This window comes from Dipodomys merriami, unplaced genomic scaffold (assembly GCF_024711535.1).
Source record: "Dipodomys merriami isolate MVZ:Mamm:240054 unplaced genomic scaffold, mDipMer1.0.p SCAF_408, whole genome shotgun sequence".
Classification (NCBI taxonomy): domain Eukaryota; kingdom Metazoa; phylum Chordata; class Mammalia; order Rodentia; family Heteromyidae; genus Dipodomys; species Dipodomys merriami.
Genome location: NW_027205693.1, coordinates 781,253 through 805,004, shown reverse-complemented (window position 1 = coordinate 805,004; position 23,752 = coordinate 781,253). Strand labels below are relative to the sequence as shown.

Sequence of the window (23,752 nt, the reverse complement as noted above, 5' to 3'; positions counted from 1 at the left end):
TGTTCCACCCCTGGCCCTAACGCCCGCTCCGCCCTCCCGCAAGCACCATCCCCCGGCCCTCACGCCCCGCCCTGCCTGCAAGCTCCACCCCCTGCCCTCACGCCCCGCCCCCGGCCCTCACGCCCCGCCCCGCCCGCAAGCTCCACCCCAGTCCTCACGCCCGCCCCGCCCCGCCCCGCCGGTCGCGGGAACCCGAGCCGCGCTTCCTGGCGGCGCCTTTAAGAGGCCGAGCCCGGGCCGGGAAGTCGCGTCAGTCCCGGCCCCAAACTCCCCGGGTCGCGGTGCGGGCGGCGCGGCCGAGCTTTCGGTTTCCCTTCCGGGAAGGAGAAGTCGGACGACGGGAAGAGAGCGAAAGCAGGGGGCGGGGGGGGAGAGGAAGCCAAGAGAGAGGGAGAGAGAAAGAGAGCGAGGGAGGGGACGGAGAGGAGAGCGAGCGAGGGCGGGGCGCCCGCCGCGGTGGGAGGAGACGGAGGCCGGCGCTGCGCCCCGCGTTCCGCGCCCCGCGCCCGCGCCGCCGGCTTCCACGGCCCGCGCCCCGCGCTGCCCCGCGCCCCGCGCCCGCCCCGCACCCCGGCGGCCGCCCGCGGCGATGCCGGCGGAAACTTCTTAGCTCGGGCGCCCGCCGCCCGCGGCCGGGAGCGGAGCGCGGAGGAGCCGGGAACTTCCGGAGCCCGCCGGAGACATGTCGGAGACGCCGGCCCCGTGCGGCATCAAGGTAGGGGCGGCGGGGCGGCGCGGGCTGCGGGGCGGGGCGAGGCGGCGGGCGGCGCGGGGCTCAGGTCCCGGGACTCAAGGCGGGGCCGCCCTCCACCCCCCCCCCCCGCCTCCTGATCGCGGACTTGCGGGGCGCGCGGGGCGGCTACGGCTACCCCCGTGGGGTTCCCCCCGCACTCCCCCCCCGCGTCGTGAGCTCCGCGGGGTCACTCCCCCCCCCCTCCCCGCCTGGGGATGGCGCCACGGGCGGACAAAGTTGCTGAGTGGTGGGTTTTACCTCCGTGCGTGAGAAAGTTGTGCGGGGTGGAGGCGGAGGACTCCCGCGCCGCGGGGAGGGGGGGACAGAAGTAGCTCCTCCACGCGTGACGGCGCGGGCCGTGCGCAGGGGCTGCACACGTAACACGGACGGCGCCCGCAACACACGTGACGGCGTGTGCGCGCTGCACGCGACCCACGAGGGGGGTGTGATGCACACGGGATGCGGGGAGCGCCCACGAGGCGTGCAACACGCGTGCGGCATACAGTGTGCGCGTGTGGATGGCACGCACACGACGCGCGTGCCCTGTGTCTGTGTGCGCGGTAACGCCTGCGGGTGTCCCCCGGGGGGGGGGAGGCCGAAGGTCGGTGCTTCTAGATCGTCCTGGCAGAGTTTGCTGCCCTGGGCTGACTTGTTTGCCCACCTCCCCGGTTGTGTCGCTCGTGGCCCCCCGCACGGATCCCATCAGACGCTGGCCCCGCACGGATCTGGTCAGAACGTCATCCTGGCCATTCGCTCTCCCCGCACCGATCCGGTCAGCACATCGTCCGGGTCAGACGCTGGCCCTGCAGAAGTCTGGTTTCCACTCGGCCTGTTTAAATTGAATGCCTGCTGAAGAAACAACGGAGGCCGTTTTCTTGGTCCGTGGGGAGTTGGGGAAACACTTCCTGTTTTAACACTTGTTGAGCTGGGGTCTCTGTTGGGCAGTTTTTGTTTTTATCAGACTTGGTTATTGGGCTTTCTCCTTTTTGTAGCTGGTTGGTCCTGGGCCTTGAACTCAGGGCCTGGGCATTGTTTCTGAGCTTCTTGGCTCGCTGAAGGGGCCCTACCACTTGAGTCACAGCTGTACTTCTGGCTTTTGGGTGGTCAGTTGGAGGTAAGAGTCTCACAGACTTTTCCTGCCTGGCTGGCTGACTTTGAATCACGATCCTCGGATCTCAGCCTCCTGAGTAGCTAGGATTACAGGCGTGAGCCACCTGGCCCTGCCGCTTACTATATCTTTACCACTAGAAGCAGAGCTTTCTTATCTGGGAGTTGGGCTTGGCTTGCAGAGTGCCTCTGGTAAACCCCACCAAAGGTGGCTTGGGTTCCTTTGTTTTTGCTTTTACTAAAGCACCAGCTCCTGGGTCTGAACAGATCAGGAGGAGAGGTGGGGAAAACTTTTGTGTTGTTGGATGTTTCAAAGGCAGTTTGTTTTGTAATATAAGTTAGGTTCTGCATGGAGTTGGGGGAAATCTTTTGATATAGATAATCTCATTTATTTGATATTTCATCCGAAAAACAGGTCACTAAATCCAAGGGTATCAAATCAGTGAACTAAGTGCATTTGGTTCAGCGGTAGTAAACTTGCCACCAGGAAAAACCCAGACCAGAGATGCTGCCGTACGTGTGAGGCAGAGAGTAGTGTGAGGACCAGAGAGTAGTGTGTCCCTGTGGCCTCAGGTGTGCCACACCCCACTCTTCTGGTGAGCCTTGTACATGTGTGCCGGGCGGGGGGGGGGGGGTGTTGAGGAGGGGTGGAGGGGTGGGTAATGAAATAGCATGTTTCTAGAGCCTTATTGGAACTGGAAAGAGCAGAGAGTACCCGTCCCTTTCCTTACATAGACCACGGGCAAATCATCCCACCTTCAGCCAAACTTTCTTAAATGGGATACAGGAATTGCATCTTCTGTTTGTACATCATTATTCTCCCCTAATTGCTTCTCAGTCTTTTGTGTTTTTGTTTTTGTTTTTTTTTTTTTGGTCCAGTCATGGGGTCTGAACTCTGGACCTGAGGTGCTGTCCCTCAGTTCTTCAGCTCAAGGCTAGTACTCACGAGCACTGCTTATGTGGTGCCGAGGAATCAACCCAAGGCCTCATGCAGGCAAAGCAAGCGCTCTAACACTTAGCCAGCCACCTTTCCAGCCCTTGTTTTCTTTTTTATGTCTGTGCTGCGGCTGGAACCCTGGGCCTTGGGCATGCTAGGCCAGTGTTCTACCACTGAGCTGCACTCCCAGCCTTTACATATTATCTAGTTGGATGCTTCTACTTACCCTGCATTTCATTTAGGGTGCTGGGAGGAAAAAAAAAAATTGTCATGAGCCAGAAGCAGGTTTCTGGCTTCTAGAGTCCCAAGAATCCGCTTTCTGTGGAGTAGAGAAGGTGGATGGGCAGGTTGATGCTGCACGGTCTCCTCCTCCCCATCTACTCCCAGACCCTTCCCCTTGGGGGTGGGGGTGCACATGATAAGTCCCTAACCACGGTGGGTGGGAGCTCTGGCCTACCAGCCCAGCCCAAGGCTGTCAGGGAAGTGCTTTGTTTACTTCTGACCTGGGTTTTCTGCTAGAAGAGGCTGGTTTCTGATTGGAGCAGGTTTCTAAGGTGAAAGTTTTTGAATGGGTCTAGCCCCCTTTGGAGGGGGCTGTTGTTACTTCTTTGCTCTTCCTAAGTGATTCTTCCATTTCCTGGGGAAGTTAAAGTCAGATATTCTTCCCGGTGCCCAGGCGCTGCCCAGCCCAAGGTCACCCAGCCTGCCTCCACCCAGTTCAAGGTCACCCAGCCTAGTTCCTGATCTTGGGTGTTCTCCGTGATGCCCAGCGTGACCTCCTCTCCTCTCCCCCAGTTCCTGATCCTAAGGGGTGTTTAGCTATAGCACCAGGATCAACTTGCTCTATAAAATAAAGTCAGATGTTTTCTCAGAGTCCTGTTCTGGTCCCAGGAAGAAGGAAGAAGTTCAAGTCACCTGTTCAGTTTTAATTCAGCCAAGTGGTGGTGGACTGGGTCACCGCATGCCCTCCTGGGGGCTGGGATACAGAAATTAGCCAATAAACAAGTGCCCTGGCCCTTTTCCTGCCTCCTTATCAGCCAACTTTCCTCCCTGAATGAAGTCCTTTTCTTTTTTTTCCTGGTCCATCTAGGGGCTGTCCCTAAGTTCTTTTGGCTTAAGGATAGTGCTCTACCACTTTGAGCTACTGCTCTATTTCTGTTTTTGTTTTGTTTTGTTTTGTTTGAGTGGTCAATTGTAATTAAGACTTTGCTTCCTGGGCTGGCTTTGAACTGTGATCCTCTGATCTCAGCCTCCTGAGTAGCTCGGTTTGCAGGCACAAGCCACTAGTGACTAGCCTGAAATACTTTTTTTTTTTTTTTAAGAAGTTGTTGCTCACCAAGACACTGGCCACCTGGATTGTTCCAGCCGGGTCTCGGGCTCCTTGGCTTGGTGTGGTCCTGTGTCCTATTCTCCTCCTGGCAGCTGGTCCAGAGTTCTTGCACATGAGGTATGGAAGAGGAGACTGCCATCTCTGCTCGGGGTCCTTATGTCCCTTCAGGAACCAAGCGCCTTGAGCAGGGCTGGAGCCCTCTTCCCTAGGTATCTATCCAAAGATTACTAGTGGTAGGATTCTTTTTTTTTTTGTACCAGTACTGGAGCTTGAACTCAGAACCTCAAGCTCTCCCTTAGCTTTTTCTGCTCAAGGCCGATGCTCTGCCACTGGAGCCACAGCTCCACTTTCAGCTTTTGGCTGATTAATTAGAGATAAGAGTCTCACTGACTTTCCTGCCTGGCTGCCTCCAAACCACGATCCTCAGATCTCAGCCTCCTGAGTAGCTGGGATTGCAGGCATTTGCCACCAGTGCCTGATTTGAGCAATGGAACTTTTGATATAACATTGTAATATTTTGGTAAAATTCTCCTTTTGTCTCTTAAGAAACAGAGCACAGTTCCTAAGCGGTCATGGGTGTGAGGGTCAGCAGCATGGGCCTTTGAGTTCTGGTTTTCCCCATGGTGTAGCATCATAGGATGCTCAGACATTCAGTGTTGGGAGAGCGTGGGACTCCATTTTCACAGATGGGGTTCCAGAGCTAAGTGTTGCTCTGGCCGTGGGTGCTCAACCAGATGCCCCGGCCTGCAGCGTCTCTAGCCACCAGGTCACATCTATGGTTCACGGAGCATCTATAAAAGGCCAGGGAAACTCGATACAATAGGCCTTATCCCTGGTACTTCCTAGCGTGGTCATTTTAATCTCTAGCCAGCTGCTCCCAGGGCCCCCAGGGATGTACCAGGGAAGGTGGTGGGGGCTTCAAGCCAGGAGGGTCTCAACAGGTGTGGGAAGAGGAAGGGGTAGGAGGCAGGGATGAGGCCAGAGAGCCTGGTGGACTTGGATTGGAACCTCGGTTTGCAGCAATATTTTAGTTACTGTACAACAGTGGTGTTTGAACTCAGCAGGGGCTCACTTGAACCATGCCCCCAGGACCCCTTTTATTTGCATCCTTCCCCCATAACACCCTTTCCCTCCTGCTGGCCTAGCTTCTTCTGTTGAAAGGAGGTCTTGGAACCTTCTTCATCCAGGCTGGCCTGGAACCTTGTTCCTCCAGATCAGTCTCCCACACAGCTGGGATGACCAGCAGTTACCACCCTGCCCAGCTTTGAACCATTGGGTGAGATGAGGTCTGGCCTTGAACTTGAGTCATCCCGAATTCAGCCTTCTGAGTTAGCCTGGATTGCAGGCATGAGCCACCTTGCCTGGCTTGCAGCAATATTTTTGTAGTGAGGTCTGCCTCAGGCTGACGGCACTGGTTCTTGCCATCAGCTCCCCTCTGAGGAATTCTTGCCTCTCCTCCAGCTGTTACCCAAGGTTAGCCAAGCCCATTTGTTTATCAGCTAAAGCCACAGACCTGGCAGCCGGTCCAAGACGGTTCTGGAAGTCCCCTCCTCAGGGTAGGTAAGGCAAGGGGTGAACACGGCAAGCCAGGAAGCAGGAAGCACTGAGACTCACCAGGCCTTTATCCCCAGCGAGGAAGGGCAGGGCAGGGGGGGGTGGCTGGGGTCACTTGGGGAGCAGTCTCATTTTATTACCCAGATTTAAAGCCTGCCCTTTGCTCAGGGACCCTTGTCAGAGGAAGCCCCTGGGGGTGAGGTATGCAAGAGGCATTTTCCCCAGTGAAATCCACTTTTTGAACAGCACTGGACTCGTTTTCATGCAGGGAAAGGAGTGTTTCTCCTTGGGTGTGTGGAAGGAATCAGCCTCTGGGTGGTGATTGAGTGGGGTTGTGAGTTTTTCTGGGTTCTCATGCCCACCGGGGTCCCGCTTGAAGTCTTGTTTGTCACCCCTAGACCTAGTATCTGGGGAGAGAAGAGCTACTAAATCGGTGAGAAGTTCGAATTATAGCCTATTAAAAAGCTAACACATTTTTATTGATTTTTCTGGGCCTACAGGAACCAGACTATAAAGAGATTCTGTGCGGGGCACCAGGGGTGAGCGGGCTTGGTGAGTGGCGTTGCCTGGCCTCTCTGTTAGGTGGAAACGCTTATGCACCTGTAACGCAGCCTTCAGTGAGACCTATCTCAGATCTGTGACTTGATGCAGATTTACCAGGTGGCGCTTTCATCTGGGTGAAAATATCCCCTGTAGCTGGGTCTTGTGCCAGTGGCTGGGAGGAGGGGCTTAGTGTATAAACAAGAGTGGGCCCAAGTGCCTGGAGCCACCCTGCTTCTCCTTAAAACTGGAAACGGGACCCCTGGGGTTCATAAATCCTGTGTCATTGGAGTATCTGCTCCTAGTTCACAACTGCACAGTGATTTGTAATTTACCAGGTTCTTTCTTCTCCTTTCCCTCTTCCTTCCTCGACTTCCTTCTTCCTCTTTTTCCCCTTCTTCCTCTTCCTCTTTTTCCTCCTCTTCCTCTTCCTCTTTTTCCTCCTCTTCCTCTTCTTCTGGGCGCCCCTCCCCCTTCGTTGTCACTAGTGTCTTTGTGCTGTTGGTCTTTTATCTGCAGAATGTCATTCACTGTCCTGGTTCTGTCTGGGATGCAGTTTCCTCCCCATTTTACAAAGCCCGGGGAGGCTACGGAATGTGGGTGGGCTTGTGTGCAGGACTGTGGGAACCAGAGTCTGTCAAGGGCTACAGCCCTTTTTATGAAGGAAGAAAGTGAGGAGATGCAGCGTCTGGGGGGGCTGCTGGGTAAGCTGAGGCAGACAGAGCCTGCTGGGCACAGGCAGCGGAGATGGCCACACGGTACCACCAAGCCTTGGCAATGCCCGTTTAGTGATCTGCCCTGCTTCACTCTCACTCTGCTCAAAACTTTTCTCCTTTTTTTAAATTTTTTTCATCTGTTTTTATCCCCCTCCAGTGACCCACAGCAGTTTGGTTAAGGATGGAAGGACGGATGTCTAGATGGATGGATGCATGGATGGATGTCTTCCACGGCTGTGTTCAGGCTGTCTTTAGCCCGGCAGGCCTGCCCTGCCATCATCACTACTCTTCTGTTCCTTGTACTTACACAACTTTTTTAGAAAAAATTTTCTGCTCAACCCATGAACAATAATCTCTTAAAAAGCACCTGTCATTTGTCCCATTTGTGTCTTTAGTACTGTGACTTCTGGAAATTTACTTAAGTGTTTGTAGGTATTCGGACATTAATTTTTTTTCTTGAACATTAATTTTTTTTCTTTTGTGATTACCTGCTTATCATGGCTTTGTTCTTTTAATTGTACTTGAATGAAGACAGCTTTTGGCCGTCTGACTTCATACGTTTCTTCTGATTTTGAAGTGTTGACAGAAATTTTTTAGAGGAGGTTTTGGGAAGGCTAGAGATAGTAGGTAATTGATAGATAACAGGTTGTTTATAGGTGTGTTCAAAGGCATTTTGAAAGCACAGTCCAAACTTTCCTTGAGACAGGCAAGGAAACAGTCCTGTGGTGTATAAATAGTTTGACTAAGCTCACATTGTTAATCATGGCAAAGCCAGAGTAAGAAGCAGGTTCCTATCCAGGGCCCCCCTCACCCCTTAGAGAGGACCAGAGTGAGAACCAAGTGTCCTGTTCATGCCCTCTAACGCCATACAACTGCATAGTGATATGGTGGTGCACGCCTGTAATCCCAGTTACTTGTGTGATCTGGAGATGGGGCAGATGACAGTTTGGAGCCAGCCTGCTAACAACTAATCTGGGCATGGTGGTACACATCTGTAATCCCAGCTACACAAACTCTACCTGAAAAATAAAGCAAGAAGGCTAGGGTGTAGCTCAGGTGCTGGGTGCCTTCCTAGCAACCATAAGGCCCCGTGTTCAAGCTCCAGTACCACCAAAAAGGAAGGGAAAAGAAAACACAGTTTATACGGCCTGGCTCTCCGGCCAGGACTCATTTCTAGTGTTAAATCCCTCCTCAGGGCGCCGCAGACGCCACAGAATGCTGGTGATATTAATGTTTGCAGTCATGGCTTCCAGGTTTACGAGCGTTAAGAAGTGAGAAGAGAATGCAGTGTATTTTGGAAAGATCTCCAACCACAATAGGACTGGCATTAAAACGTTGAGTTTTAAAAGTCCCCTCAGTTTATTGAAGTCCACTCCCCTTCACCAGGTGAGGAAGGGGTTGAATTGAAGGAAGGGGTCTGCAGCCTCCTCAGGCCTTTCCCTCTGCTGAGAAGTGAGTCTTCCCATCAGGTGTGAAAGCTAGCCACCAGGAAACAGACCTCACTTCCTGAATGACCCAGAAAGGACATGCTCCCTGCTGGGTGACTCCCTGCCTGCCTCAGGTTCAGATTTGCATGCTATTGTCCTCCAAGGTTCCCCGGCACTTCCTTGTGAGTTCACTTTGGGGGGAGGGGTAGTGGAGAAGAAGAGAAGGGTCCACTGACCCCGGAGGACACCCAGGGCAGGAGCTTAGGCACAGACCCGGGAAGGCCTGGAGCTTGGACTTGAACTTGTCCAGGTCACCTAACCATGAACTTTCGGTGCCTGAAGGGGGTCCAATCCTGCTCGGCTCAGAGCTGTGAACACCTGCAATTGCCTGTTAACGGTGCCTTACGCTGCTAATCAAAGTTCTTTTGTGTATCTCTTGCTCAGCTTGTGGACCTGGACACCTTGTCCTCTTGAGGGCTGGTGTCCTGGCCTCCCGGGTTGGCCGATGCCCAGCCTGGCACTCCTGTCCCCGTCCCACAGAACTTCCCACGGGACTCAGAGTAGCTCCTGCTTCACCACCTTCAACTGAACCCAGGTCTCCGCTACAAGAGAGATGAGCCAGGGGAGCCCATGCCTTTCAGGGAGTCTTGCAGGGAGTTTAGGGGAAAACTAGCTGTATGGTTCTGAACCCAAGACAAAAGCCAAGGAAAATCCCTGTGTCCCCGAGGGCCGCGTTCTCGCCCAGCATTCAGTATCCCACTTCCTGTTCGTACAGTTGCTCATTCTTTGGGACTGGGGCGAGGCTTGAAAGATGGCACAGGCTCCCCAGTCTGTCTGCATTTCCAGGATCCCATCTCTGTCTGACCGCAGAACAGACGCTGGGGCTTTGGGGTGGTGCATTTCTGGTTTCATAAGCTGGAGGAGTAGCCCTCGGGGAGTGTAATTGCATGGAAGAGTTAGAGGAAGCTGAGCTTGTTACCTTGGGCTATGAGGGAACTCTTGATTTGGGGAGAGCTTGGAAGGGGGGTTCAGTAGCAGTATTCCCATTCATTGTCATCTGAAGACACCCTCACTTCTCACCTGCATATGCCGTGTCCTCTGAGGAGAACGTTCCCTGCTCCTTTCCCACCCATGACCTGTGGGAGCAGCAGATGAAGAAAGGCGTAGGGCTGCTGCTGCACGGTCTGTGACCCGCGGTGTCATTATCCTCCCAAAGACGGTCTGTGTGTGAGGTCACTTGATCCTTGCATCGCTCACAGCTCTCCTACATGAGGAAGCTGAGTATTTCCTGGAAGAAATGAGCTGCAGATAAAAATCAACCTTGTAATTAGAAAAAAAAAAAGTGCAAGCCCCAGAAAGCAGCTTGTTTGTCTCAGAGGCTTCTCCCTCCTTACTCCCTAGTCCAGAGGGTCTGGAGGTGAGAAGAGGGACAGCCCAGCATCCTCACAGCTGCCGGTGGGGGCCTTGTGGCAGGTGTGGTCCTGTGTGGGGTTCCTGGAGAAGAATAGTCAAGCCCAGGGAAGTACGCCTGATTGCTGGTACTTGCGCAGATCCACACAGCATCAGAAACTAGAGTGAAGCCATCCATCCATTTGTTTTGCTCAGCTCATGCCTAAGCCGGGGCAGCAGGAGCCTGAAGAGGTTTAGGAACGTCCCTAGGAGGAATAACTTCTTTCATAATGCTTTGTTGTCCTGTACCATTCGTCTTCCTCTTCCATCTGACTGTTTTTGGCCCTCAAGTCAGACTCTTGCCAGAACAAACCATAGTCCCTAGTCTGCCGAGCTTCTGTATGGTCCAGCGAATTATTTCCATGGTTTGATCTGTGATCACAGGGCAGGCTCCCAGAGGGACAAAGGTGAGTTCTACTCTTTAGACCTCTGTGTACTCCTCTTTAAGCTCCTGCCGTGGCATTGGCATGGCGGGTTTAGGGAAAGTGGGATTGGATCCTTGGTATTTTTTCTCCCCACTTTGACTTGTGGCCTGGGACATTTAAAAAAAACAACCTGCATTGTGAGTTCTCTGGGCTAGTGTCTTACACTGTGGAGATCCAAGCTCTTCTGCCCTAGTGGGTCTTGGTGACCCTCCGGGTAGTGGCCGGGATGGGCAGGGGTTACTACTTGATACCATTTGATCCGTATTCTTTCAGAGTGGGAGAGCTATTGTTGAGGAAAAAAATCTGGGGGGTTTTGGACCGCGTCCCAGGTCTGGGTATGCTTCCTCCATTCCCCAACTTTGACACCAACGGGGCCTGATTCCGTTGAGTACACCTAAAACCCCCTGGAAAGCGGCCAACCTCTCTCCTTTGACTTTGTCCCATGTGCTTCCTTCCCAAGTCTGCTGACAGGGCTGCTGGGTGAGAGAAAGAAAAGTAAGCAGGTTTCCCCCTGAGAACCAGAGGAACAAAGGCTCCCTTGCTAGATTCCTGCTCTGCTTTCTTTGTCCTCAGCTCTGCTCTAGGCAGGGCTGGGAGTTAGTAAGTAGGGGCCAGGCTCTGTGGGCTGAGGTCAGCTGTAGGTGACAGGACGCTGGACACCATGGGAGCCAGCGCAGGACTGCTGGAGTGATGGGCCATCCTGCCTTCCAAGTGTGCTCCGAGGTTCCCAGCATGCTCTGAGAGGGCCTGGGTGTTGGCTCCTTGTCTCCGCTGGGACATATGTTCGCATGTCAGCCCTTCCTGGTCCTCTAGCCTCCCCAAGCTGCCTACCCCCAGAAGCTGAACAGCGAGCAGCCTACCAGCGTGGTCAGCTTATTAATTATCTTCTAGGCAGCATACTTGCTAGGGGAATGCCAGATGTCAGTGGCTCACACCTGTCATCCCAGCTACTCAGGAAGCTGAAGTCTAAGGATTATGGTTCAAAGCCAGCCTGGGCAGGAAAGGCTGGGAGATTCTGAACTCTTAAGTAACCACCAGAAAGCCAAAAGTGAAACTGTGGCTCAAGTGGCAGATCATTAGGCTTGAACAGAAAAGCTCAAGGACAGTGCCCAGGCCTTGAGTTCAAGCCCCAGGATTCTCCCCCTACCCCCCCAAAAAACTGCAGGTGAGACAGGCCCACTCCAGTGTAGGGCTTTTTTACCCCAGCAAAGCCAGAAGGTGTAAGTATGTAAACATTAGCTACCTTTCCTGAGGCTTGGTCTTGAAATTCTCGGTGAAACAGCTGAACAGCTTCTGGACGCAAGCAGGGTGACATGTGTGTCTGGCTGGCCCAGCGTTGAGGAGGCTGCCTTGAAGGAAAGATGGGGTATGGACAATCCCTTTTCTTCTGTGGTCTTAAAAGATTGACCATGGAGGGAATACAACCCTCGGCAGCACCCCACAGCACGCTGCCACACCCACAGTTCCCCATGCCTGGCTTAAATCTAGGTTATAGGGCAGAGTGCAAGTTCACAGCATGCCTGTCTTTTACCGGGCATGTTTCAGGATGGCCTGCAAATGGGCCTCTCTGGGCATAGTAGGGGATGGCTGGGCACGGCACCAAATGGTGTCGGAAGGGATTCACCTCACAGCATTGCGCCCCAAGCTGACCTCTCTGATTCCTCTTAGAGTTTTACATTATTAGGGGCCCCCTGCTAATCTAGTGGGTTGGTGGATGAGATGGTGATTCTTTGGGAGAGGGTCTGGCGGCACACTGGACCATGCCTGGTACCTCAGGGGCATCTGTTGTGCCAGGTCCTGGTCACCTTTCAGCTGGTCCTAGTGTCCCCAGGCAAATGTTAGGCTTGGGGAAAATGGTGATTGTGTGTATTGAGGGCTGCATATCAAGGTACACCAAGAGATTTCATCGTGCCCCACACCTGGAAAGCAGCTTCAGTGGGCCAAGGAGAAAAGTTCCCTCGTGCAGACATTGAAAGCCCACACCTTAGAGCCTGCACTGGAGGTTAGAATAGGTCGGTTCTGGAGAGGAGAGTTGGGAAGGTAGCTGACGGAGTCCTTATGGCCATCAGGACCAGGTGACATGGCTGCCCTTTCTTGGGCCCCACTCTGCTTTTATTCCAAGGGTTTGTGATTGTTTGCATATGTGCGTATGTACTGCATGCTCATGGGAGAGTATGTGATAGAAATTATAGCCAAATTGTTCTCTAGCGTAGAGGGAAGGTTTGCACAGAACCCAGCCTTATTGAGGCAAGGCGGTATTATGTAGAGATGTAAAATGCGTCTCCTTGGAGGGCTGTCTTCCTGATAGACTATAAACGGATTCAACAGCAAGCCAGGGGCTGTTAACAAGCTGTTTCCAAGAATGTCTCCTGGTCTGGTCTGAAAAGGTAATACGTACGTATTGCAGTGATGAAGTAGTTTACTTGGAGAGTTGGTGCTGGTCGTGTGTGTGTGTGTGTGTGTGTGTGTGTGTGTGTGTGCGCGCGCGCGCGCGCGCGCGCGCACAAACGTGCACATGTGCACGCATGCATCCATGTGTCCAATGCTGAGTGGATTGAGAAGACAATTTAGAACGTTTATTTGTTCCTGTGTTAGTACTGGAGCTCTAGACTGGGCAGTGTTGATGCTTGTCATGGGGGGGGGGTGCACATGTGTGTGCATCTGTCCTTGTGTCTGTCTGTGTGTCCAGTGCTGAGTGGAGTGAAAAGGTCATTTTAGAATGTTGCTTATTTGTTCCCGTGTTGGTGTCTGTGCTCTGGACTGGGCAATTTTCAGCTGTTTTTTAAAATGGCTTCAATAGAGGGGAACTTGGTCAGCCATGGGGTACGTGTCCGGTGAAGTGCATGAAGCCATTTCCTTACACCCTGTGTATACAGCGGCTGCTTGTAGCATTCATGCCATAGAAGATTTGTATAATCAGCTAGCAGGCGCTGCCTCCATCATCAGAGCAGTATTAGAGTTCTCAAGTTCAGCAAGGCTGGTCTTGAACTTGTTTTCACGTTCAGGTGATGTAACTGGAGACTGGTTTATTGCTCCTGTCAGTGCTGCGCCTTTAGCAGAGAGAACTTTGTTACTAGGGTGTCATGCTTCTGACTACTTCAGCAGCTGCTGTGAAGAACAGGTGTCTCTCCTAATCCTTGGACTGGATGAGTTTGCTGGCCCGGCTGGGCCTTCATTTCTTTATTGTCTGTCCCACATTAGGCAGGGAAGGATTACTGTGAGAGGGGACCACAGCTTGTCTTGGTGGTAGTTGCTGGGACAGGAATCTGAGGAGAGTAAATAAAACTGCCGGGAGGAAGAGGAGTAAATGAAGAGTTCTGTGGGTCTTCAAAGGCTGACCTAAAGGCAGGGCTGGCTCAGAAGCCAGCCAGGGATGAAGGTAGTGAAAGAGGTCCTTCCACAGTCGTTGGCACTCTACCAGCTGGATAATTAAATGTTGATTCTTCTTTTTTTGGGTGGGGGGGCGGGGGTTGTTGGTCCTGAGATTTGAACACAGGATCTCATGCTTGCTAGGCAGGCACTCTACTACCTGAGCCACGCCGGTCTTGAAGACCATTTCCTAAGCCTTTCCTGTGGCTGCCATTGTGTTCAGGGGCGGTGCAGGAGAATGGGGTTACAATGACAAGTGAGACATAACCAGGAGAGGCCTGGTATTTTCCATCCAACTGGATGCTCTTGGGCCTTCCACACGAGCCCAGAGGCTCATTTCTCCAGGTTCTTGTTGATTGCTGCTAGGACTATCCAATGTTCTACATGGAAAGATTCAACTTCCAGAACCCAGCCAAGGAGTCTTTTACAGTTTTCCCCAAACTGCCCACCTGCTCGGGGCTCTGTCTTCCAATCTTACACGGTAACTGCCCGCTCTCTGCTGCCCTTGACCTGACCTCAGCTGCAGGTGGTTGGTGAGGCTGTGGGTCCTCCCCCCCCCCCCCAGCTTCTCCTGGCAGAGGTCTGTCTGAAGGTTCCAGCAAGGATGCACTGTACAGCATGCCAGGAGCTGTCGGGGGTCCCAATCTTGATCACTCAGGGAGCATGTGTAAGTGTGAAGTCACACTCATGAAGCTCCCAAGGTGGAGATGGCCACCGTGAGTGTATCCTGTGAGGAACACTGACTGTATGGCTCCCTCCCAGTGTGATTGTCTTTGTTCCCTCAGGTCCTTACCCAAAGGGACCTGAGGGCCCAGCGGTCGTGAGCCCCATCTTGTCTCGAGGTGAGTTATCCTCAGAGTTCTAGCAACAAAGCTTAGAATCTCTGCTACTCTATGATAGTTTTCCAGAATTTTATTTTTATTTATTTATTTTTTTGAGTCAGGTCGTAGGGCCTGAACTCTGAGCCTGGGCGCTGTCCCTCAGCTCTTCAGCTCAAGGCTAGCGCTCTACCATTTGAGCCACAGCACCACTTCTGCCTTTTTTCTTTTTGCTTATGTAGTGCTGAGGAATCGAACCCAGGGCCTCATGCATACAAGGCAAGCGCTCTACCACTGAGCCACCTTCCCAGCCCTCCAGAATTATTTTCATCCGAAGTTGCTTAAAAGTTGTTCTTAAAACTTCAGGACTACCCACTCCCCTCCTTTTTCTTGTTCTGCATCCTGGGGCTTGAACTCGGGTCCTATGTACTGTCCCTGAGCTCTTGTGCTCAAGGCTGGCCTTCTAGCCCTCGAGCCACAGCACCACTTCTGGCTTTTTGTTGAAGATAAAGAGTCTCACAGACTTTTCTGCTCAGGTTGGCTTTGAGCCGTTATCCTCAGATCTCAGCCCCCTGAGTTTAGGCAGGAGCCACTGGCACCTGTGATCTCCTTTGTAGGAGAATTATGGGGGTCCTAGTATCTACACACAGGTACAGGCACAGACACGTACATAACGCTTCCATAGTGGGGCTCCCTCTCCCAGACTTTGCTTTAACTCCCACACCAATCCATACCCAGGCAGTTCAGGACACCAGCCATGGAAACAAATGGTGGTGAGGTTCTTTTGGCCAAGGCCTGCAGCTGCCAGTCTCCAAGCTTGTCTTACAAGTGGTTTGGGAAGAAGCTGTGGGAGAGAGAAGGGACAGGGGTGAACCTCTGCTTTTCTCTCCTCGCCACCCCCCCCTTTCGTTTTTGGCCCCGACTCTGCTGCTGCTTGTGCAAGAGGATAATTACCCACGATGCAATTCCCAGGCTCACTGCTCTTCCTCTGCCTCTATCTCCTGTGGTGCAAACTTCCTTTCTTCTTCCTCTATTATTAGCTTTACCATTCAGTCCCCGCTCTCCCTTGTCCTCTCCTTCCAGCCTTCTACCTTAAGGAGGTTCATTTCTTCATTAATAACCAAATCTTTTCTGTTTCTCCTTCATCTCATTGTGCATTCATTGGTATTTTGCAAATAGGAACCCCTGCCCTCCGTCATGCCCTGCCTGGCCTCCAAACCTTCTCAGCACAATGAATAGACTGAAGGGAGGTCTTGAGAAGAGGCCTGGCTCACCACCAGCTCTTATTCTGGCTGAAATCACCCACTTCTCCACATCTGTCCCTAGACCTGTCTCTTCTCAGATCACTTTGTTGCCGGGTTCGGCTTGTTCCTTTTGTAGGTTCATGGTTTTATTTAAGTACTCCTTCCCTGGATGGAATTATCTGGCGCTGCTGCCCACTAGAGATTATTGTATGTTTTGGTCAGCTGGATTCTAAATGGGTACAATCATGGCATTGGGTAACCAGTATGTCCTTCTGAAAGGAGACTTTTGGTAACTTTTATTATCATGACTCAATTTATAATCAATGAGGAGGAGGAGTTGATTTGATTTTTATACAGTGCAGGTCATGTCTTTGTAATCAAGATAGCTTTCCCTTGTTTGGAGTGAGAAATCCCATTTAAGTGCACGAGTGTTCCAAATAGTGGCCTTAGAGATGAATTGTTGCCGAAATTGAAACAACTGCTAATTAATGTCTGCTGTTAGGGCTTTAATGTTTATGATGTGTTTCAGTGTGGTGGTGGCCGTTTTCTCACTTTGCCGCAGTTTATTACGGGGTACCGGGCTGTAGTTAAGTAGTAGAAATGGACTCCTCTTAGCCAGGGTGTCCTGTTCACACGTCGGCAGCGTGTCATCTGATGCTGTTGCTGCTTGTTTGCCATATGTCCTACACACAGCACACTGCCGGGCGGGCGGGGGTGGGGGGGAGTAGATGGAAGGGGAGTGCAAAGCAGCTACTTGGGTTCTGCTGTTCGGTAGCACAGCACCATTTTAGGAACAGAGGGAGCGTTGTCCCTACCCTCTGACAAACAATGGGAGAAGAGCCCAGGAGAGGCTTTGAGGGTCAGTTTTGGGACCTAAACCAGGCAGACATACTCATTCTCTCTTGTAAATGAGAAGCACCTCTTACTAACTTTAACAGGACTTAGTGAGGAGATGAAATACTATTATCCCACCTACCACACGACATTTCTGAAGGCATAACGCTTTGAAATTCGCCTTTTAGGACGTTTAAACACTCTCCTCTGTGCAGTGATCATTTACAATAAAGAACCGTAGCATTTTATTAAAGCCACGTGTAAGAATTGTGGAGGCAAAGGTGAGCGATCGGGATTACGTGTAGTTACTGCCTTTTCTTACCTGTCTTGCTGGAGTAAGCAAAAACACGACTGCTTGGTAGCTTTTAGGGTTCCCTCCCCTCCCCACCCCCCATTTTCAGGGCAGTGGGGTGGGGGCAGGTGTTGAGTCACCTAGCCTCCCTAGCAATTCAAGGACAATGAAGACTCAGACCTGGGAATCTAGTGGGCTCTGTTCCCTGCCCGGGAAGCTGGAGTTCCAGTTTGACGGCTTCTGGGAGCCTCAGTCTTCCCAGCTAGGGTTTGCTGTGCAGTGCTCTCAGCCTTCCAGTGGGGAAGGACTCACATGTGGCATCCTGATGTGTGCCCAGCCCATGCTGACTGCTGGGCTCCTGTAATTCCAGGGGTAGTAACTGGGTTTCTCAAGGCCTGGGTAGCTCAGCAAAGGGCTCCGGACCCATTGTGTTTTGGGGGGTTGTTTTGTGTTTTGTGTTTTTTTGTTTTTATTTTTGTTGGTCATGGGGTGTGAACCCTGGGCCTGGGTGTGCTGTCTCTCAGCTCTTCAGCTCCAGGCTGGTGCTCTATCACTTGAGCCACAGCACCACTTCTGGTTTTCTGGTGGTTCATTGGAGATTAAGAGTCTCACAGCTTTGAACTGTGATCCTCAGATCTCATCCTCCTGAGTAGCTCGGATTACAGGTATGAGCCACCAGTGCCTGGCAACCCACTGTTTTTTGCTGGTTAGAAGCACAACTCCAGGCCTTCTACTGGCCGGTGTATCTGTTTTTGACTCAGAAGTTAGTTTTAATTAAGGCTGTATTTTCTTCCTTCTCTCTCTCTCTCTCTCTCTCTCTCTCTCTCTCTCTCTCTCTCTCTCTCTCTCTTGCTCACTCGTTCTCCTTTCTTCCTTCCTTTCTTTCTTTCTTTCTTTCTTTCTTTCTTTCTTTCTTTCTTTCTTTCTTTCTTTCTTTCTTTCTTTCTTTCTTTCTCTCGTTGTTGTTATTGTTGTTGGTTTGTGGGGTTTGAACTCAGGGCCTGGGCGCTGTCCCTGAGCTCTTTTTCCTCAAGGCTAGTGTTCTACCACTTGAGCCACAGCTCCACTTCCGGTTTTCTTGTGGTTCACTGGAGATGAGACTCTCACAGACTCTCCTGCCCAGGCTGGCTTTGAACCACAATCCTCAGATCTCAGCCTCCTGAAGTAACTAGGATTACAGGCGAGAGTTACTAGCACCCAGCTTTTTTTTTTTTTTTTTTTAGAATGTTTTATTCTTGGCATCATCATAGGGCTTGGTATCTAGAAGTCTAGAATTTTTAAGGCCATATTTCTAAAATGGCAGATTACTTCAAATCACATGACTCTTAGGAGTGAGCTGAATGAATCTATTTGCTGTTCCGTTGGTGTTTATTGGTCACGGAAAGTACACCACCAGTCAGCAGGTCCTGAACTGCTTCATGTGTGAATCTGACTTTTTTTTTTTTAATCTTCAAAAAGAGTTAAGAAGCTGGGTGCTGATGGCTCACGCCTGTCATCATAGCTATTCGGGAGGCTGAGATGTGAGGGTCACTGTTTGAAGCCAGCCTGGGCAGGAAAGTCCATGAGACTCTTATCACCAATGAACTCCTCAAAACAGCCAGACGTAGTGCTATAGCTCAAGGGACAGAGCATTAGCCTTGAGTACAAAGAGGCTCAGGGATAACGCCCAGGTCCTGAGTTCAAGCCCCAGGGCTGGGGGGAAAAAGGTTAAGAAAGCAAGTAGGAAATAACACAAAGATACTTCCCTGCCTCACTCCCTGCAGCCCTGGGACTCCATTAGGGGTGAAGTTCTGACACCCCAACTATCTTGTTCCTTCTGTTGAAGTGATGCGATCGTGAGGTTTTTAATTTTCTAGTACACTCTGACTATGGGAAGAGCCAACTCCCAATCCAACCACGTTGCCCCTGAGATCTTATTAAACAGCAAATGCCCTGAACACCAGGATGTGAAAATGCTTAGATGAGCTCTAAGCATTTCATCCTCCAAATAAAACCTTATCTGCTCGCACTTAGATTGTTCAAAGGCAGATGGTAGGCACTTGAAGCAGAGAGACAAGCTGGCAAAAGGAAAAATAAACCCCACAAATATCTATACACCAAGGTGATCTACACTCTTTCCACACTCCCTTCCAACTTCGTTCACATGACAGCATGGCAGTTAAGTAGCTGGGAACGCTCACTCACTCTGAGAAGGGGATGAGTCCAGGCTCCCGTGTGCTTTGGTGCTGCCCATCCAAGCATAGCACGGAGGGCCCTGGAGCCACGCTGCCCGTCTGCCTTGTTGACATCTCGCCACTCCCCACCCACATCTATGTTGGAGGTAGGGGCCCGCCGGCGTTTGCTTATTGCCTAGTAATCTGGTCCATGAAAATGAGGCACCCAGGAGCAAAACTGACCCGTCCACCAGCCATGGGGAAAACCTGCAGTCCCTTGGCCTCTTCTTCCTTCCCAAGCTAAGAAATCTGGTGCTTCTCCTAGCCTTGAACTTGAACCTGGCTTGTAGAAGGAAGGGGGGGAGTTCTTGTATCTGTTCCCTCGGCAGGTGGTATGCAGAGCTGGAGCTGGTGATGCCAGGCTGGCAAGCAGGGGAGGGGTGCCAGTCCAGACTGGCTAAGGGGCAGCTCTGGAACGGGGGGGGGGGGGTTGGGGGGCAGTGTAAGACAAGCTGACTTTTAAGAGGTCTGTGTTGAAGTGGGTTGAGGGAGGTCAGCCTGCCACACACAACCACAGCCAAGAGGTCTTAAGTCTCAAAACTGAAATCACCACCAGCCCAGGCAGGTTGTAGAAGGGAAGAGTCTAGATGCAAAAAGACAGTAGAATCCGGTCTACCACTTGGACTCTGGTCATGCAGAGCGCACGTGAAGTGTTCTTGAGCAGTCATGAGAAGAAGAATGTGCGGGATGGAAGAATTCATTTCTTCAGAACTCTGTCCTCTGCCCCCCCCCCCACCCCAGGTCCTGCAAATGTCACAGTTCTAGTCGTCCCAAACATGTCAGTTTATGTCTCCGTAAGAGAGCTTGTCTGTCTTGCTCCTGGGCTCCTTCTCCATTGCTTGCTTGCTTGCTTGCACAGAGGTCCCCTGTTTGATCCTGGCCAGGTATTGCTGACCACTGCTCTCAGAATGGCTGTTTTTCCCCTCAAGCCCTGCCAACCCTCCATCCTGGAGTCTCCAGACTGGCTTTGGGGGTGACTCTTGGCTGTTAGGAGTGAAGTTTGGCTATAAAACAGAGAGAGAATGGAGTTTGCTGGAAGCAGGTGTTCCATTGCTTTGCCAGTGCAGATCCATCCCAGAGAACTGTTCTGTCCACCTTTCTCTAGAAGGTACCAAATGTGGTGCACACCCGACCCATGAGCTGGCTCTCACCTTGGGGACGAGCAGGCCAGCCCGGCAGTCACCATCAGAGCAGTGTCCACATCATTACCTTCCTTTCCTTCTGGCCTTAAGTGCTTGCTGGTGAGTTCCGTGGGCCACGGGCCAAAGCATTATAGAGACTGAGGTGTTCAGATGGGTGTGGAGGATGAGGGGAGGCAGGAATTCTGGGCCAGCGACCTAGTTGGAACATACCAAAAGGCCCTCCTCATGCTGCCTTTGAGGGCTTAATCATCAGAGAGGGTGCGGCAAGGGTGAACAGAAAACAGCCCAGCATGGCTGCCCGTCTGCGACCCCGTGCTACTGCGCAGTGTGGTGCGGGGCCCGAGGGAATTTTTAGGTTTGTTTTTGGTGTTTTCCCCACAATGACCCAGTTGTGCAATCCTGCGTTAGAGAGCCAGCTGCTTCCTGCTCTGCTTTTCCAGGCAGCACCGTCTCCTGGAGATGGCGGGGTGAGAGGAAGCTCTGTGCCCCTCAACACCACTGGCGCTCAAGAGGCCAGCACTGTCTACACCAACCAAATTCCTGCTTCCCTGAGGGAGAGAGAGGAATGTGGTGGGACAAAAGTCGGGTCCCCACACAGACACACACTGGTGACAGGAGAATCGTGCCATGTCCTGGCCTGTTGCCCTCCAGAGTGGGCTGTGTTGTTCCTGTGTTTTTGTGTTGTGCACATTTTTGTAAATAGTTGTAGACCTAGCAGTAGCCACAGGAGGGTCCCCCCCAGGACAAGGGGCACAATTTGTCTCTATAGAAAGACTTTTTTTTTATTGTTGTTGTTAGTCATGGGACTTGAACTCTGGGCCTGGGCGCTGCCCCTGCGCTCTTCAAGGCTGGTGCTCTACCACTTGAGCCACAGCACCATTTCCGGTTTTCTAGTGGTTTATTGGAGATAAGAGTCTCATGGATTTTCCTGCCTGGGCTGGCTTTGAACCATGATACTCAGATCTCAGCCTCCTGAGGAGCTAGGATTATAGGCGCAAGCCACTGGCACTTGGCTTAAAAGACATTCTTTGAGTCCCAAACACCTGGCATCTGCAGATACCTGGTCCCACAGAGACTGGAATTGAGGAAAAACCATGGGTGACCAGGATGTGAGGGGCCTAGGACTCTGAAAATACTCAAGTGTACTTAACACTGTGCATACGGTTCTGAACAGCCATGGTAAAACAAGGCCACATGGGGCAGCCAGTGATGTTCCAGAAATCACCACTCAACCAGACCCCGCGTTGTCCCAGAAACCCCCGCTACCCACCAAAACCAGACCTTACTTCATACTGGCCATCCCATGCTACTGTGCTTGAACCCCTTCCCCCAGTGCAGCCCAAGTTCGACTGAGGACAGTCTGCCTTTCAACGCATCTCCAGATGGCACCTTGGTGCTTCAGGTGAACACACTAGCTGTTAACCTTGCTGGTTTGGGGAGCAGGTGTCCACAAGCAAGGGCAGATCGTGCAGTGGCCTGAACACATGTCCCCAGCAATCACCTGGACAGAATGAGGACTTCCACATCCACTGAGCTATGAGTGAGTGTGTGGGATTTGATTGGAACTCTTGGTAGAAAGTCTGAATAAGGCAGGCTTCCCATACCATTCCTGGGTCTCAGAATTATCCAGAAAACGTCTTTTGAGGACCATGTAGGGAGCACATGTTGTACTCTGGAGTACAGAGAAAAAGAAGGCAAACAAATAAAAAAAGAGTCCTGGAAATCCTTCGTTCTAGTCACTGGAACTATTGTATATCAGGAATGTGGGCATCTCTCTTGCACTCCTGTTAAACTTATTCTGTGTCTTTCTAGAGCTGGCTGGCACATAGGAACTGTGAATTTTAAAATTATAAGTGGATTCTCACTCTACCCCACCCCACCCCGCCCCCCCATCACTAGAAAAAACTAAGGAGACGCTATGGAGACCTAGACATGGTTAAATGAAAGAATACTATGAAGAAAATGGTGCTCTTATCTCACACCAGTCTCTGGCCTCTGCTCATGCCCCTCCTCATTAGCACAGCCCTGGCCCAGGCGATGGATGCAACGCTAAAGGGGTTGCCAGTCACCGGTGGCTCATGCCTGTCATCCCAGCTACTCAGGAGGCTTTCAGTTCAAAGTCAGCCCGGGCAGGAAAGTCTGTGAGACTCTTATCTCCCATGAACCACCAGAAAACCAGAAGTGGCGCTGTGGCTCAAGCGGTAGAGTGCCAGCCTTGAGCTCAAGAGCTGAGGGACAGCGCCAGGCCCTGAGTTCATGACCCACAACGAACAAAAAAAGGAAAAAGGTGAATATGGGCCTGAGCTCAAGGGAGCTGGTGAGATAGGAAGTCTGCAATTAGCCATCCCAGGTGTTAACAAAAATCATTTGAGTGTAGGGTCAGCTCCTGCCCACTGAGTGTGAGCGTGTAGAGTCTAGCACCGTCTGAGTGTGTGGAAGAAGGGGCCAGTGCTCTTTGGAGAAGGTCATGTCTTCTTGAAGGATTGGTTTTTCCCTTTTCCCCCTCTTGGGCTCTTTGTGGTAGTTTGGAAAGAAACAGCCGCTGTGACCAGCCGTGTAGAGCCCTGGGGAGCATGACCTCGGCTTGGTGAAGGAAGGGATGATGGCATCTTGAGGAAGAGCGTGCCTTTGCCTTCTTTGGCAGGCTTGGCAAGTTCCCTCCTTTCCTTCCTTGTTTCCTGCAGCCGTTCTTCCCTGGCCTGCCTGGAAGTTCACCACAGAGCGTGTTAACTGATTGTCCTGCGCTGTGAAAAAGCACTTTTCAAAATGGGCCATTCACAGTGCCTTACTGCATCTATTGTCCCTCTCTTCTTTCTTTACATAGCAAAATGGCACTTTTAGGAAGCTTGTCATGTTTGTGTCTTCACTGATCCTGTATCAGAACCAGAGTAAAGGTTTTTGCTTTCCAACTCACCTTTCGAGGCTCCTTGGGTGGTCTCTGGGCTCTAGGAGGGGTGGCCCTCTTTCTTACATCTCGCTTGCCTCACAGCTTCACTGTGCTGTTCTCAAGTTCAGACATCTCTCGGTCATCATTATTCGTTTAGCATCACAGCGTCTCTGGGCTTGTGCTGGGGAGAAGGCCTCATTGTCGCCGTTCTCAGTAACTTTGGGACACCAGCCCGACAGCTCTCTGCTCTGAGGGCACTTGGACCTCCGGGAGCTGAGAAGATGCGGCCAGGGAGGGGTTCCATCTTTCCTACCGCTCTCTTTGAGCTCACAGAGTGATGATCCAAAAGGCAGAACTGCGTTCACCACTGACCCCTCCTGAGTTAGCTTGAAAACAGCAGGGATATGAAAAGATGCGTATGCACCCACGGGGCAGTTCCATTGCTAGATTATCTGTAAACCACAAATACATTGATCACCCCCCAAACCACGAGCCCTTTATTTCTAGCTGTGAGGCTGGACCCCTTGCCCAGCGGGAGTCTACGTGGCTCTCGAGCTGTCCATGGTAAATGAATTGTCACCCTTTCTGGCTTGCGGATTGTTTTACTCTTGCCTGAGTATGTCTCCTGCTTTCTGCCTTATGTTGAGTGGCCTACACAGCCCCATCTTTTTCTTTTCTTTCTTTTCTTTTTTTTTTGGGGGGGGTCCAGTCGTGGGGCCTGAACTCTGGGCCTGG

At 51.9% G+C, this 23,752-nt stretch overlaps 1 protein-coding gene across 1 annotated transcript in view; it reads left to right on the top strand.

Annotated features, from left to right (window-relative positions):
* The first annotated feature begins 550 nt into the window (after window positions 1-550).
* The window catches only part of LOC138806779 (transcription factor ETV6-like), a 101,362-nt gene continuing 78,160 nt past the window's right edge, over window positions 551-23,752 (top strand). Inside the window, exon 1 of the mRNA XM_069992135.1 lies at window positions 551-715. Within this exon, the coding sequence (XP_069848236.1) occupies window positions 683-715 (33 nt within the window). The 5' untranslated portion in view covers window positions 551-682. The remainder of the gene's footprint in view (window positions 716-23,752) is intronic.